This window comes from Saccoglossus kowalevskii, chromosome 17 (assembly GCF_978046115.1).
Source record: "Saccoglossus kowalevskii chromosome 17, keSacKowa6.1, whole genome shotgun sequence".
In the NCBI taxonomy this organism is placed as follows: domain Eukaryota; kingdom Metazoa; phylum Hemichordata; class Enteropneusta; family Harrimaniidae; genus Saccoglossus; species Saccoglossus kowalevskii.
Genome location: NC_140657.1, coordinates 22,338,949 through 22,356,976, shown reverse-complemented (window position 1 = coordinate 22,356,976; position 18,028 = coordinate 22,338,949). Strand labels below are relative to the sequence as shown.

The following is an 18,028-nucleotide window of genomic DNA, read 5'->3' as shown; positions in this document are numbered from 1 at the left end:
AGATCAACAACAAAAATGAATTTGGTTCGCGGTGACAATGTTTTTTTCTTTCGCCTGAAAATTTATCATGACATATTAGACTATGTCTTCTTGTTATCCGAGTCGACAATACGTTCTCACTATTGTACATGAATTGTTTTTACGCGACTAACGGGAATTATATCGACCAACTACGTTAAAATGTGGTATAAATTTCGCCCAAAACCAAAAACGCATGTTTCACCTGCAGTATCCAATGTGCAATACGTATTTGAAGACCGGACGGAAAAAATAACGACCACTGATGTGACTCCTTGGTACCATCGATAACGATATACGGATACGTTTGACAGGGTGACGTCATTATAAAAGCAGATACCGATAAACGGTTATTATTATTTGTATCTGAATTACATTTCTTGTTATACTTACATACGAGCGCGCGTGTTGTATAATGTATATCGTTAGCAAGCTCAGCGTTCGGCTCGGGTTAATGACCCTATAGCGTTCACATGAACAAAGTCATATCGAAACAGAGATTATACGTTAACGATTTTCCGACCCGATCACTGGTCTTCTCCAACTGACGTAACCCCTGATTCCACATCAATTAAATTTAATTTCAGTTTAAGTTAAATGCGATTTAGTTTAAATTATTGTAACGAAATTCAAGTCAATTTAAACTGCAATTAATTGAAAGAAAAGCGAATTGCAAACTACGTTGAATTTAATGCAGTATTCGTATTTACTATACGTCATATTCAGCTAACTTAAACAGGCGCCGGATATATTCAAATCGTTCAATATGCTGAATGTCTATCTTTTTAAATGTAACCAGGACGACGTCCCGGCCCATGTAGTTGTTCTGGATTAGGTTGATTTCCTAAAAATAGAACTGTCGAAATCATATAACATTTTTTTAGAACGCAAAATATATAAAATGTGTTCAACTCCAGTAACTACCGTAATGTTGTTTGTCGTGACATTTAATTTATTTTTCGTATACTGGTTTAAAATTAGTATAAAGCTAAACAATCCACGAATATGCTATTATAGTGTGCGTACTTATTTGTTTGCTCGAATCCAATAACTCCGTAAATATTATATAACAATATGTAATGATTAGTGACGTCACTCGTGAACTACGTGACATCACGTAGACATGGCGGCTGTTCATGATATGCATACGTGGTCTGCTTGTAATTGGTTTGGTAAACGGTAAAGGCATTCATTTCAAGTACAATCGCCAATTATCTACTCCGAGTCAAGTGTCGCCTACAATCACGTACAGTAGTCCTTGAATTACAATAGGCAATTTATACAGCCTTGGCTATATATTTAGTTTCACCAATCCATATTATTTGTTATCATTTTTTTAAGAAGTTTGATTGGTTGATTGACAGTCCAGGGCATACATGCATATCGAATGTGTCAAGGCGGAAAGGTGAAGGAGATTTGGAGAATGTCGCACAGCGAGGCATCACTCATGTCACATCGGACAGGAATACCCACTAACACTGGATACCAGTCATCGATATGTGCTTTCATACAACATTACGACTCGTCCCAAATTAATTAGGTTTGAAACGTTACCCCGGGAAACGTATTATTCTTATTAACACATGTTTGTTCATACATTTACACGGATATGTCGACGAGTGAAAGTGCGAAGCCCTCCCCGGTAAGATAGCACAGGTTGAAACACAGTCGTCCGTTACTACTGAAGCTTTCTATTACAGACGCTTGACGTGAAAAGAATTGGTGTTGTTTCACACGACTTGATTATTGATCAATGCATATTGATGGATGTGTTAATTTAGAAGCTTCCTGAGATTTCATCGACATCGTAATTGTCATCGTTATTTACATTTATTTTTTATGTCGCTGTTTTCATGGCAAGATAATATCATTAACGACACCACAGCGATATATTCAAATCAGTCCAAACGTGCTCTGTTTATTTACGTCATACAATTTACATGTTGTGAACAGTTCACGAAACAAATCATATCAAATCAAAACACACCATAAAGCTCAACATTTGCGGTGATGCCAGAGATACCTTTTTAGATATCCTGCGGTCTGTAGCTTAGCAACCGCAGTGCACGAGATCTCTGCATGTACACAGGTAGTTTTCATATCGACACTTTCTGTATACGTGGTGGCGTTCAATGAGTCATGGAATGAACAAAACCTATATAAAAGCCTTTTAGTTGCACGTGTTTGCATCTAACCGCCGCCAGTAGAAACCACCACACGCTAGGGAATTACATCGCATGCATTTACCGTCTACGTTGCCATACGAGTCTCATTGAAAAGTAGAGATGAAGAATATATCTGGAGTATGGATCTTTGAATCACATATGCAAATTACACGATGTGTGGATTTTAAGTAGCATTAGCATTATACCAATATGTGAAACTATTAAGTACATAGACAAACAAAACAGAACCGGTGAGGGAATTAAAATGTCATTGTCATGTTTGTTTTTTTACATCGGTAAATATCGGTATCCGTTATGATTTAGAAAGTAAATCCTCGACATATCTTCGGACGGTGAAGTGCATTTTTTCCTTTGAAGATTCAAAGACATCATGCGCCATTTTTCTGGTCACGTCACTTCCGTCGATCATAGCTTGATACAAGGGAGTTGTATAAAGTTGTTTCCCTAGAAGTAAAACAAATAATGATATCCTTTGAATCGAGAAAAAATAAAAAGTTATTCATGTCTCTGTGTGTTTGCAGCGAAATAATTTAAGATTAGCAGATGTGCTCTTATTCGCCTGAAGTTGGTGGAATCTTCTGCTACGACATTATCAACCAACCATAATTTGTCCATAGGATTTACATACTTAATTATGATTTCCATTTAGTAATGTTAAAAACTCGGGCACATGTGTTGATGGAATTTTAACTAATAAACATAATTTTGACGTAATAGTTATTGATATGATAATGAGTAATTCGTTTGTGGTAATAAATATAAAAACCATGCTATATATAAATCGTAAACCCAGTTTACAGGACGTGTTCTCTTTACATGGTCCATTTTCATAAAGTAAGTCTTAATGCAATTATCTTCAAGGAACGTAGTTATGAAAACACATAGGTTGATATAACACATTCGAGATATCTTTGCATAATCTATAGTTTCACGTGTATTGCATATTTCAGTTCAAACACATATGTACAATGTTTTTGCTGAGAGCGCCTGTACTCTCTTTCTCTCTCATATTTCAGTGGTACGCAATACAAGGATATTGTACATTTCCAGTTCAACAATATTGATTGATGATTACAGAACATTTACGTTGACTGCACATTTGATTTGCTGCTTTCGGAATAACATAAAATGCCCTGATCCGGAGAAAAGAATACGCTAAGATTTACTCGGTATTAAAACTCTGAAGATTACGATTTATCATCATAACTGGAATGTTCGTATTCGCACTATAATCTAATACTATAATTGATGATTCGCAAAACTACACACGTTCACGCTAAAAAAAACTGAGCTACGGTGTGCTTTAATGTTGTTCATAACAATATTTATGTTCACTGGTCGACAACGTTATTTCTGGGCTACGTTCCAATGTTGACTGAGAACAAAAACAGTTTGCGGAGGTGGGAAACTGAACAACGTAAACTCTTGCATCACATTGTTTGTTTGTAACAGACCATTACTTTGTATCGATACCTACCCAGTTATTGCATTGATTTTTTAACTGGAATAAATTGCGACGAAAAAGCATATACCTTTCCAAATTCATGACTGATTTACTGTACTGAAAATATAATTTATTCTGATCAACACAATTGCATTTTTGTTTTCAAAAACTGAGCATATACATAAACTATGAAGTGTTCCATAGACTTCTGACTGAGAGCTTGCATGTCTTTGTATCGCTCACGCAACTGGTTCCGAACTAATCATCTTTATTTATCTACATTAAATCAAGATCGGTGAAACCATGTATGATGAAGAAAGTATTACACCACACTCCCCGTTTTAAGGTAGCGAGAAGGGTTTTGTGACGGTTTCGAATAAAACATTCTCTGTCTGTTGTCTCGTTCAGAACAGTAATTTAGCTTATATATTTCAAAAGACTAAGTATAGACGTACAAGTTTGCACAAACTGGACAGTTATTGTTTACATAATTATCACGTGACATCAAAAATGGCGAACCTTGTAAAAATGACTAAGTCCGCGATTGCGAAAGCACACTGCAGAATTTCCTGGTGAAATTTACGTCATGCATTGTCCGTAATCAAGTCCATTGAAATGCGTCTCCGATAATCAAAAAAACCTATTATTCCGATTTCTATGCAGGTTTGTTTTTTGTCCCCAAATTATTTCATACTTGGCACTTTTAACAGACTATTATTCTGTGACAAAGCATTTTCTTTAAAAAACCAGACATGATATTTACGACTGGAAAACTTTTAGTGACGTTAATACGTTTTAAGTTCAGTATTCAGCTGATTACAAATAATTAACAATTATGAAGGTGTGACAAATAAGGTGTGAATAATAATATTTATATTCCATATTGTTTGTACCTTGACACTCTAGGAAGTTTCTGACATTGGGGTAGTCCTCTGTGAAGCTATATTTTAGCGTTAATAAAGACCATCGAAATCTTACCTGAAATCATAAGTAATATTGTTAAAGGAAAACACTTTTCAGAAAGTGTCATATAAGATTCAGTCATGATCATTAAATGGATAATTGGCTATAAGAACACTAACCTCTGCATTCTGGCTCTGTGATATCGTTGGATATTTCTCGTTTATCTGCTGAATTGTTCCATCTGGTAGTTTCAATTTAGCCAATAGCTTGTCAAGAAAGAAGATCACCTGGTAAATTGGCCAATTGGTAATGTCGTTAGAAAATTTCGTGCTGCCCTGGAATAAAAAATAAACAAAAATGAATGTGTGTTTATTTATAATGTAAAGAATACCGAAGTCATTGCAATTGTATCAGCTCTTACCAGTGGTATCTAAATAATATTCAATAACTGCCAACCTTTAGCGATGTTTGTAAAGTTGTTCTTAACTGACCAGAATGCAGCCATTAACATTTAGTGAGCTGGTTCCGTCAACATCTCTGGTCTAGAATACTTCAATTAACATCACTGGTTTAGTTAACTTACCTGCATATATTCTCCTGTCCAGCCTACTGTTATGAACAAAGTTGGGTTTGTCCTGCCCAGACTACCGTTGTTAACATAGCTGGTTTACTCAACAAGCGTTTGTATTTCTTTCCTATCCAAACTACTGATATTACCGCAACTGATTTAGTCAACCTGTTTTGTGTCTTTTCTTTCTAAAATACCTCAATTAGCATAATTTGTTTACCTGTATATTTTCTCCTGTCCAGACTATATTTACCTACAACTCGTTCATCATACTTTCTGTACATCTTCGCTTGTCTAGAATAAATCTATTAACTCTGATGGCTTGAGGGGCCACCAGTGTATCACCTCCTGTTCAAAATAATTATATTAACTAAGCTAGTTTAGTAAATCTGCCTGCATATCTTTTTGTATAGTGCTATTACTTAGCGTATTTAGTTTATTTACCTGTGCACCTTTCACAACTGTGCATGTTAAGACCATATATCTGTTAGTACATCTCTGTTATCCAGAAGCTAATTCTACTAGTTAAGAAACTACCTACCAGCTAATAACTCCAGCAGTTCTTATCAACCCACCTGTGTTTCTTCTCCCGCCCACATCGCTGCTAGTATTTCAGCTGGTTTTGTTAAATCGTTTCCTGCCGACAAATCGGGTACATATGGTGGCCATCCCGGATTATTCAACCATTTATCGAATTCGTAATCTTTCCTATTAGAGCACAGATTTATAGTTTTATTATACAATAAAAAAATATTGTATTGTACCGTCATGAAATGAACATCTGCACCTAGTGTACCATGTGAAGAATAATATTCAATTCAAGCATTTAAACGTGTTAACTTTAATTCATCTTAATTCAGAACACGTAATTTTCAAAGAGCAGGAAGTGTTATTTCGACATATTCCTTGTCATTACATCGTGTTACCTGTTTTCTATTTCCTGTCTTCGGTAATGAGGGAAATAATCAAGGAAGTAGTCCAATATATCTTGCCCATTTACACTCTAAAAATGTTAAGCATATCATTATTGCCTACATTATCTTCACATTCCACAATTTATTAGTTTTATAGTGTCTCATAATTGTTATTATATGCAGTGAATGTTCTTGAATGTATAACATCACCTAGTTTCGTTGTATGTAAGAATAATATATTCAGAAGATGTTTTGCTGAATTATATAAAAATTGCTTTTTGAATTATATGTGCTGGCCACTCGGTAGCGCATAGTGTGATAATACATTATTTTTCGATAATAAAACAAAAAAGCTGTATGTTATATTATCTGTAATTATCAGATGAAACAACCCGGCGTAATTGATCGTAAATATAATCTTCGAGATTTAAAAACTGAGTTGTGTAGTGTGTAAACAATTCAGTCATTATATGGAATGGCAAATCGTTAGATGAGAGTACATGTTGTTCGAGTGACAATCATGCAAAGTTGTCTACAACTGTTTTACACTGTGCATTTTGATAATTATCACAGTAATTAGCATAGTAACATTCAGTGATTATCAGCAAACAATAAACACCAATCCAATTACAAAATATGCTCGTAAATCGTCAAAAGCTGCTCATCTGCAGTCCCCCAAATACATAGCAAACCAATGCTTTATGGGTAATAGACGTACCTTAAACTTGAATTTATACATAGCAAACCAATGCTTTATGGGTAATAGACGTACCTTAAACTTGAATTTATACATAGCAAACCAATGCTTTATGGGTAATAGACGTACCTTAAACTTGAATTTATACATAGCAAACCAATGCTTTATGGGTAATAGACGTACCTTAAACTTGAATTTATACATAGCAAACCAATGCTTTATGGGTAATAGACGTACCTTAAACTTGAATTTATCAATATAAGCTCGCAAGAACTTCTCGAAATGTTCATACCCTCCAGCTAGGTGTTCTAAGTAGCGTACAAGACAATATCCCTTCTCATAAGGTATTGGGCAATACACGTCATTTGGATCAAAGTCTTTCGTAGAGTTTATCTTCAAACAGTTGATATTAAGGTCCTGTATACATAAATGGTTGTGTTTTGAGACCTAACATGATTACTATTTAGTTGAATAAAAACAGATATTTAGATTTATCCCATATATCCCTCTCCCGTCTACCAGAGGGCGCTAGATGTAAATTGACACAACATTCATTGCTGATAGATAACTACCATTACAAGTCCTGTTAGATGCACAGAAGATATCTCAGCGGCGCCTATTTCTGTCAGTCATGTTAGGTGCACAGAAGATATCTCAGAAGTGCCTCTAAACTATCAGTCATGTTAGGTACACAGAGGAAATCTCAGGAGTGCCTCTAAACTATCAGTCATAATAGGTACACAAAGGATATCTCAGGAGTGCATCTAAAATATCAGTCATGTTAGGTGCGCAGAAGAAATTTCAGGAGTGCCTCTAAAATATCAGTCATATTAACTGCACAGAAGATATATCAGGAGTGCCTCTAAAATATCAGTCATATTAACTGCACAGAAGATATATCAGGAGTGCCTCTAAAATATCAGTCATGTTAGGTGCACAGAAGATATCTAAGGAGTGTCTCTAAACTATCAATCATGTTAGATGCACAGAAGATATCTTAGGAGTGCATCTAAACTATCAGTCATGTTACGTGCACAAAAGATATCGCAGGAGTGCATCTAAACTATCAGTCATGTTAGGTGCACAAAAGATATCTCAGGAGTGCATGCAAACTATCAGTCTTGATAGGTGCACAAAAGATATTTCAGGAGTGCCTCTAAACTATCACTGATGTTAGTTACACAGAAGATATCTCAGGAGTGCCTCTAAAATATCACTGATGTTAGTTACACAGAAGATATCTCAGGAGTGCATCTAAATTATTAGTCATGTTAGGTACACAGAAGATATCTCAGGAGTGCCTCTAAAATATCAGTCATGTTAGGTGCACGGAAGAAATCCCAGGAGTGCCTCTAAATTATCAGTCATGCTAGGTGCACAGAAGATATCTCGGGAGTGCCTCTAAACTATCAGTCATGTTAGGAACACAGAAGATATCTCAGGAGTGCATCTAAAATATCAGTCATGTTTGGTGCACAAAAGATATCTCAGGAGTGCCTCTAAATTATTAGTCATGTTAGGTACACAGAAGATATCTCAGAGGTGCCTCTAAAATATCAGTCATGTTAGGTGCACAAAAGATATCTCAGGAGTGCCTCTAAATTATTAGTCATTTTAGGTACACAGAAGATATATCAGGAGTGCCTCTAAACTATCAGTCATGTTAGGTACACAGAAGATATCTCAGAGGTGCCTCTAAATTATCAGTCATGTTAGGAACACAGAAGATATCTCAGGAGTGCCTCTAAAATATCAGTGATGTTAGTTACACAGAAGATGTCTCAGGAGTGCATCTAAACTATTAGTCATGTTACGTGCACACAAGATATCTCAGGAGTGCATCTAACCTATCAGTCATGTTAGGTGCACAGAAGATATCTCAGGAGTGCATCTAAATTATTAGTCATGTTAGGTACACAGAAGATATCTCAGGAGTGCCTCTAAAATATCAGTCATGTTAGGTGCACGGAAGAAATCCCAGGAGTGCCTCTAAATTATCAGTCATGCTAGGTGCACAGAAGATATCTCGGGAGTGCCTCTAAACTATCAGTCATGTTAGGAACACAGAAGATATCTCAGGAGTGCATCTAAAATATCAGTCATGTTTGGTGCACAAAAGATATCTAAGGAGTGCCTCTAAATTATTAGTCATGTTAGGTACACAGAAGATATCTCAGAGGTGCCTCTAAATTATCAGTCATGTTAGGAACACAGAAGATATCTCAGGAGTGCCTCTAACATATCAGTGATGTTAGTTACACAGAAGATGTCGCAGGAGTGCATCTAAACTATTAGTCATGTTACGTGCACAAAAGATATCTCAGGAGTGCATCTAAACTATCAGTCATGTTAGGTGCACAAAAGATATCTCAGGAGTGCATTCAAACTATCAGTCTTGATAGGTGCACAAAAGATATCTCAGGAGTGCCTCTAAATTATTAGTCATGTTAGGTACACAGAAGATATCTCAGAGGTGCCTCTAAAATATCAGTCATGTTAGGTGCACAAAAGATATCTCAGAGGTGCATCTAAATTATCAGTCATGTTAGGAACACAGAAGATATTTCAGGAGTGCATCTAAAATATCAGTCATGTTAGGTGCACAAAAGATATCTCAGGAGTGCCTCTAAATTATTAGTCATGTGAGGTACACAGAAGATATCTCAGAGGTGCCTCTAAATTATCAGTCATGTTAGGTGCACAAAAGATATCTCAGGAGTGCCTCTAAACTATCAGCCATGCTACGTGCACAGAAGATATCTCAGGAGTGCCTCTAAAATATCAGTGATGTTAGTTACACAGAAGATGTCTCAGGAGTGCGTCTAAACTATTAGTCATGTTACGTGCACAAAAGATATCTCAGGAGTGCATCTAAACTATCAGTCATGTTAGGTGCACAAAAGATATCTAAGGAGTGCATGCAAACTATCAGTCTTGATAGGTGCACAAAAGATATCTCAGGAGTGCCTCTAAACTATCAGCCATGCTAGGTGCACAGAAGATATCTCAGGAGTGCATCTAACATATCAGTGATGTTAGTTACACAGAAGATATCTCAGGAGTGCATCTAAACTATTAGTCATGTTAGGTACACAGAAGATATCTCAGGAGTGCCTCTAAAATATCAGTCATGTTAGGTGCACAAAAGATATCTCGGGAGTGCCTCTAAACTATCAGTCATGTTAGGAACACAGAAGATATCTCAGGAGTGAATCTAAACTATCAGTCATGATATGTGTACAGAAGATATCTCAGGAGTGCCTCTAAAATATCAGTCTTGATAGGTGCACAAAAGATATCTCAGGAGTGCCTCTAAAATATCAGTCATGTTAGGTACACAGAAGATATCTCAGGAGTGCCTCTGAAATATAAGTCATGTTAGGTACACAGAAGATATCTCAGAAGTGCCTCTAAACTATCAATCATGTTACGTGCACAGAAGATATCTCAGGAGTGCTTCTAAAATATTAGTCATGTTAGGTACACAGAAGATATCTCAGAGGTGCCTCTAAAATATCAGTCATGTTAGGTGCACAAAAGATATCTCAGAGGTGCATCTAAATTATCAGTCATGTTAGGAACACAGAAGATATTTCAGGAGTGCATCTAAAATATCAGTCATGTTAGGTGCACAAAAGATATCTCAGGAGTGCCTCTAAATTATTAGTCATGTGAGGTACACAGAAGATATCTCAGAGGTGCCTCTAAATTATCAGTCATGTTAGGTGCACAAAAGATATCTCAGGAGTGCCTCTAAACTATCAGCCATGCTACGTGCACAGAAGATATCTCAGGAGTGCCTCTAAAATATCAGTGATGTTAGTTACACAGAAGATGTCTCAGGAGTGCGTCTAAACTATTAGTCATGTTACGTGCACAAAAGATATCTCAGGAGTGCATCTAAACTATCAGTCATGTTAGGTGCACAAAAGATATCTAAGGAGTGCATTCAAACTATCAGTCTTGATAGGTGCACAAAAGATATCTCAGGAGTGCCTCTAAACTATCAGCCATGCTACGTGCACAGAAGATATCTCAGGAGTGCCTCTAACATATCAGTGATGTTAGTTACACAGAAGATATCTCAGGAGTGCATCTAAACTATTAGTCATGTTAGGTACACAGAAGATATCTCAGGAGTGCCTCTAAAATATCAGTCATGTTAGGTGCACAAAAGATATCTCGGGAGTGCCTCTAAACTATCAGTCATGTTAGGAACACAGAAGATATCTGAGGAGTGAATCTAAACTATCAGTCATGATATGTGTACAGAAGATATCTCAGGAGTGCCTCTAAAATATCAGTCTTGATAGGTGCACAAAAGATATCTCAGGAGTGCCTCTAAAATATCAGTCATGTTAGGTACACAGAAGATATCTCAGGAGTGCCTCTGAAATATAAGTCATGTTAGGTACACAGAAGATATCTCAGAAGTGCCTCTAAACTATCAATCATGTTACGTGCACAGAAGATATCTCAGGAGTGCTTCTAAAATATAAGTCATGTTTGGTGCACAGAAGATATCTCAGGAGTGCATTTAAACTATTAGTCTTGATAGGCGCACAAAAGATATCTCAGGAGTGCCTCTAAACTATCAGTCATGTTAGGTGCACAAAAGATATCTCAGGAGTGCCTCTAAACTATCAGTCATGTTAGGTGCACACAAGATATCTCAGGAGTGCATCTAAACTATCAGTCATGTTACGTGCACAGAAGATATCTCAGGAGTGCATCTAAACTATCAGTCATGTTAGGTGCACAGAAGATATCTCAGGAGTGCATCTAAACTATCAGTCATGTTACGTGCATAGAAGATATCTCAGGAGTGCATCTAAACTATCAGTCATGTTAGGTGCACAGAAGATATCTCAGGAGTGCATCTAAACTATCAGTCATGTTAGTTACACAAAAGATATCTCAGGAGTGCATCTAAACTATCAGTCATGTTACGTGCACAGAAGATATCTCAGGAGTGCTTCTAAGCTATCAGTCATGTTAGGTACACAGAAGATATCTCAGGAGTGCCTCTAAACTATCAGGCAAATGCAGCAATTATGATTCGAAATAGCTCAGTCGTCTTTGTAGAGCGTCTTTCTCAAAAAGTGGATAATGTTCTGTACGATGAGATATTAGCTATTTGTTAGGGTTGTTGTTACCACAACGTACTTATCATATCATAACAATGGTAGTGTATATCTTGTTACAAACCATATCAAATTATCAAAGTAATTACGCAGGTTGTTTTCAAGAAGTTTAAATACATATCGCAAAAAATAGGTAAATGAAAATAACAACAACAAAATAAATAAATCTCACACAGGTGCACTCAAAATATATGTATAACAAATATTGGAGTTGGTAGTTTTCACGATGTCAATATGACAACAATATTCGCTAAAAATAGAGAGAATTAAAGCTATCCTCACGAAATGAGTAGATTTGATAGTCCATACCAGGTTTCAAAGCAATTAGACTGGTAGGTCTTAAGAAGAAGTCAAAAATGGAATTCTTGACAGAAGATGGATGGACTACGGACAATTAGAAGACGGGTGGACTACGGACAATCACCTATATAAAAAGAAATTCCCTTTGTGCAGATGGTGGACAGTGGAGATAATAACAAAAAGACATGTAATTTATGTCTTTGAACTGCCAGAAATATTAGAATTGCTAGAAATATATTCTGAGATTATGACTAAGGATTATTCTGCTTGCATGGACCAATCATATTTCGAGAGATTTGTATTATCTAGTATTGACAAACTATACCTCGCCATTGGCGTTATAATGTCGTTGTAAATTCGATAGACCTGATACACTTTCAAGACAGGATTCCGCCTCACCATTCAGTACCATCATAATTCTTCTTTCACCATATCTTGCAAAACCTTCAGAGATCCAGCATTCTTTCCATGTTGCTGGTGTTACCATGTTGCCGAACCAGCTGTGTGTCTACAAACAATCTATTCTCAGTGTTTATGTTATGGCGAGATTGGGGAAGCAGCATGGTACTGCAAGGGGAATGGTACAGCAATTGGGATGATGGATGGTGCAGCAATGGTGAAATGCATAGTGAAACAGTGGGGATGTCGCATAATGTAGCAATGGGGGATGTCGTATAATGTAGCATTTGGGGATGCCGCATAGTTCAGCAATTGGCATGACGCATTGTGCAGCATGGCGATCATATATAGTGTAGCAATAGGGATGTTTCATGGTTCAACAATGGAGATGCTTCGTGTTTCAACAATGGAGATGCTTCATGTTTCAACAATGGGGATGCCACATAGTGTAGCAATGGGGATCATGCATAGTGTAGCAATGGGATACAGTATTGTGCATCAATCGGAATGCCGTATAGTGTAGCAATTGCGATGTAGCACAGTGTAGCAGTGGGAATGCTTCGTGGTGCAGCAAAGGGAATGCTGCATAATGATTCAATGAGGATGCCTCTTAGTGAAGTAATAAAGATGCCACAATAGTGATGTCACATAGTGTAGCAATGGGGACGCTGCATAGTGAAGCAATATGGATCCCGCATAGTGAAGCAATGGGGATGCTGCTTAATGAAACAATGGGATACCGCATAGTTAAGCTATGGAGATGCTGTTTAGTGAAGTAATAGGGATGCAGCATACTGTAGCCATGGGGATGCCGCATAGTGTAGCAATGGGGTTGCTTCATGGTGCAGCAATTTGGATGCTGCATAATGAAGTAATAGGGATGCTGCTTAGTGAAGCAATGGTGATGCCGCATGATGCAGTGATGGGATATCGCATAGTGCAATGGAGATGTTGCTTAGTGAAGCTATAGGGAAGCATTATAGTGTAGCAATGGGGGAGCAGCATAGTAAATCAATGGGCATGCTACATATTGTAGCAATGGAGATGCCACACAGTAAAAACAATGGAGATGCAGCATAGTGAAACAATAGAGATGCAGCATAGTGAAACAATGGAGATGCAGCATAGTGAAACAATAGAGATGCAGCATAGTGAAACAATGGAGATGCAGCATAGTGAAACAATGGGGATGCAGCATAGTGAAACAATGGAGATGCAGCATAGTGAAACAATGGGGATGCAGCATAGTGAAACAATGGGGATGCAGCATAGTGAAACAATGGGGATGCAGCATAGTGAAACAATGGGGATGCAGCATAGTGAAACAATGGGGATGCAGCATAGTGAAACAATGGAGATGCAGCATAGTGAAACAATGGGGATGCAGCATAGTGAAACAATAGAGATGCAGCATAGTGAAACAATGGAGATGCAGCATAGTACAACAATGGAGATGCAGCATAGTGAAACAATGGAGATGCAGCATACTGAAACAATGGGGATGCAGCATAGTGAAACAATGGGGATGCAGCATAGTGAAACAATGGGGATGCAGCATAGTGAAACAATGGGGATGCAGCATAGTGAAACAATGGAGATGCAGCATAGTAAAACAATGTGGATGCAGCATAGTGAAACAATAGAGATGCAGCATAGTGAAACAATGGGGATGCAGCATAGTGAAACAATAGAGATGCAGCATAGTGAAACAATGGAGATGCAGCATAGTACAACAATGGAGATGCAGCATAGTGAAACAATGGGGATGCAGCATAGTGAAACAATGGGGATGCAGCATACTGAAACAATAGAGATGCAGCATAGTGAAACAATGGAGATGCAGCATAGTGAAACAATGGAGATGCAGCATAGTACAACAATGGAGATGCAGCATAGTGAAACAATGGGGATGCAGCATAGTGAAACAATGGGGATGCAGCATACTGAAACAATAGAGATGCAGCATAGTGAAACAATGGAGATGCAGCATAGTACAACAATGGAGATGCAGCATACTGAAACAATGGAGATGCAGCATAGTGAAACAATGGAGATGCAGCATAGTGAAACAATGGGGATGCAGCATACTGAAACAATAGAGATGCAGCATAGTGAAACAATGGAGATGCAGCATAGTACAACAATGGAGATGCAGCATAGTGAAACAATGGGGATGCAGCATAGTGAAACAATGGAGATGCAGCATAGTGAAACAATGGAGATGCAGCATAGTGAAGAAATGGAAATGCAGCATGATGCAAATAATCTACTTCCAATGAATCCCAAGACATGCGAATCTTAATTAAATTCATGTAATATTGTTACTTACGATTTCATGATAAACTGTACTCATCAGAGACTTGTCACCAGATAGCAGACAGGGTGTTAAGAACGTCAAACACGGAATCTCCATGCCCCCGAATGGATAGGAGGGTGGCAACACCAAAAGGTCATACTTTCCCCAGATATACGGACCAAATAAATGTTCTGCTGTGCAGAGAATTGTTTCTATTTCCCCGTCATATTCGGCCTTGGCCTTAGACTTAAAGGAATATGAGACTGTATTACCATGATACCACTATAGTATACTACTTATCAATACTAGATTTAAATTAAAAATAAAACCTCCGTAATCAAAACATATGGTCTGTTATTAGTTTCACGACGACTGTATGTGACATATCCACTATATACTACTTGTTTACTTGTATAAAATGAACTGAACATTAAGCGGATTACAATAATTCGGAGTCGGAACTCAAATCCTGATTTGAAGAAAAAATAACATACGACCATAGACTCGATATCCATAATCCAACCAGCGTTGATTATAACAGTAACTGTGCTTAGAGTACGAGGTAAACACATCGACCTCCATTTTTAGCCGTGATCTTGTGCAGTAGTCATAATTATATCGACAGTGTACAAATACCACTCACCAGCATATTTGGTTCTGTCCATACTTTACTTCTTGGGCCTATTTCTGCAGACACTATGTCGCCAACTACTAGATTAATCAGATACGGCGCAATCGGAAATGCCATTTTAAATTCGAACACGTTAGGGGTGTGGTTTTCAATCCATTCGTTGGCGCCCATTAGAGCAGTGAAACCAGGAGGAACCTGTGGAATGACATGCGCGCTGCAACTTTAATATATCGCGAGAATAATATATCTCGCCCACCAGAGACGAAATAGTTTTTTTACGGAAATTTGTGAATGGAAGTAGAGTCATAAAACATGTTGAATTTAGAAGCTTAGAAAATAACTACCTTAACGCGTGCACTGTACGTCATCTTGGCAGAGGGTGTATCTTGTATTGGAAAGAATGCTCGATTTCTCACTGGCCATCCTGATGTAAACATATACGGCAACTCCTTTCCTGAAAACTCAAAACATGTATTAATTAAATAACTCTACCCTGTCAATATTATTTTATTCGACGCAAATTTGTTTTTTATACCTTCCGTGTATAAATCGCGCCCTCTAACGACGATTTAAAGAGACGTTGTTCAGTCATCTGTGACCATCCGTCAATACTATTTTTAGATTTTTACTATATTCTAAATAAGGAACGATTCCACATGCAAATGGAATTGTTTATTTGAACGACATTACATAACCACCTTACATAGTTGTGCTTCGTCACTGGAAGGCACGAATTATTGGAAAGGTACATATTAGTGTCCAATGCTTCTTGCAAAATATTTTTCAGATATTGTTACCTTGTGTGCCAGGTGCAATTCTAATTGGACTAGGCATCAAAATAAACGTTCATAGACGTGATTAATACTGCGTAAAAGTACCTGCAGTCTGCACAGGATCCAACCACGTGACACCAGTCCCATCACTGGAAGTGAAATCGATACTCAACTGAAATTCGTCTCCAGGCTCAAACGTAGAGGGAAGCTCGATTTGCACCATTTCTCCGTAGCTAGTGAATGGTTTGATTTTGAACTTGAGTTCACAGTGAATTGGCTTCGTTGCGATAACGCTGTGTATTGTCAGTGTGTTATGTGTGTCGAGTATAACTAGGGAAAGGAAATATGTAAATACAATAAAATAAATAAATAGTGTTGTATTGCGCCCTCTGTCGTTGTCGGGAGAGGGCGCGACACAACTTTACCACGACCAAGAAGTCTTGTTTATATTTCCATACACCTCAGAAGTTGTCCAAGATCCGTAAAACCAACATTGTCATCATAATCGATTTTTATTATTATTATGGTTTTATTTCAGACATAGTCCATATATAAAGAAAAAGATACAAACAAATATGTAATAAAATAAAATGACAAACCATACAGATTTGAAAACTATAGTAAACTCAGTAGACTACATTTGTCCAATGCTGCACTAAGGTAGACTTCCATCTCACATCACTATTGAGCAAGGCACACACAAGTGTATTGTTTGATGTTCGTAATCGATCCATAAAAGCATAAATTAGCTTTCTATATAAACTGATAAATGTGTTTGTGCGGTTTTCAACGAACATAGTGCTTGCGCTACAGTCACGGGCGTACCCCAACAGTTTACGGAAAGCATTATTATAACTGACCCGAAGGGCATTAACGGTAGATTTTCTATACATACACCATAATTGGCAGCAATACAAACTAGAACAGAATGTTTTAAATAGCAAAAGTTTGACTTCGTTGCTGCAGTTCTTAAATTTACGTAGCATAATGTTTGCCCTCACGCAGAATAAACGTTTCTGGCAATCAATGTCCGCATCGTCTTTCAGGTCACGAGCTATTTTATGTCCTAGATAATTGAACATTGAGTGCAAATTCTCCTTTAACTGAATGTTTCACTAACAAATGTATTATCATTATTTTTCGAAAAATTATGTCATTTCATTGTGAAAACAGAATGACATTCCTGAAGCTACTCGTTGATGCACTATCATTGCGCTGCATTGTGGGAAGTGTGCCAGTAAATGCGTGTAGATTCACCATCCTTCACAGCTTCCCATTACGTATTGATATGTACATCGTATGGTTAGACCATTGCATAAGGATTTCTATATATCCAACTGCCAGCCAATCAAGTCAAGTGAACAACACGCCACACTAATTCCCGTAGTAAAAAAAATTCTTACTTTCTTTACAGCTTTTCAATAATTTGATGTCCAGTCGCTCCGATGAGAGGATCCTTTTAGTATCAAACCGTACATCCAGGGACAAGTCTACGTGACTGATTTGAATATCGTCATAGTTTGACGCAGTTGATGGATCCATCGTAGGTACAAGTGGTTTCTCTTTATCGCCTGTGCAGAATTCAGAATAATACAAAGGTTCATACGCAAAACAGGTGTCAAATACTCTGGTTGCTTGTCATGTATGGAAAAAGCCTGTGGAATGGACAATAGGGAGGCATTCGCACCGACGCGTCGTGATCGATATCGGTACGAGACGCGTACAGCGCGAGTAAAATACTTACTAGTACGCGCT

At 37.5% G+C, this 18,028-nt stretch overlaps 1 protein-coding gene across 1 annotated transcript; it reads right to left on the bottom strand.

Annotated features, from left to right (window-relative positions):
- Positions 1-1,910: 1,910 nt before the first annotated feature.
- Positions 1,911-16,514, bottom strand: LOC100372225 (aminopeptidase B-like). Its single transcript, XM_078010812.2, has 10 exons — positions 16,379-16,514; positions 15,845-15,954; positions 15,513-15,695; positions 14,903-15,115; positions 12,500-12,682; positions 6,968-7,147; positions 6,046-6,122; positions 5,695-5,827; positions 4,731-4,886; positions 1,911-2,648 (listed from the first exon to the last, which is right to left on the bottom strand). Exons 1-10 carry the CDS (start codon positions 16,494-16,496, stop codon positions 2,610-2,612), a joined length of 1,392 nt encoding a protein of 463 aa, XP_077866938.2. The 5' UTR covers positions 16,497-16,514; the 3' UTR covers positions 1,911-2,609.
- Positions 16,515-18,028: the final 1,514 nt, after the last annotated feature.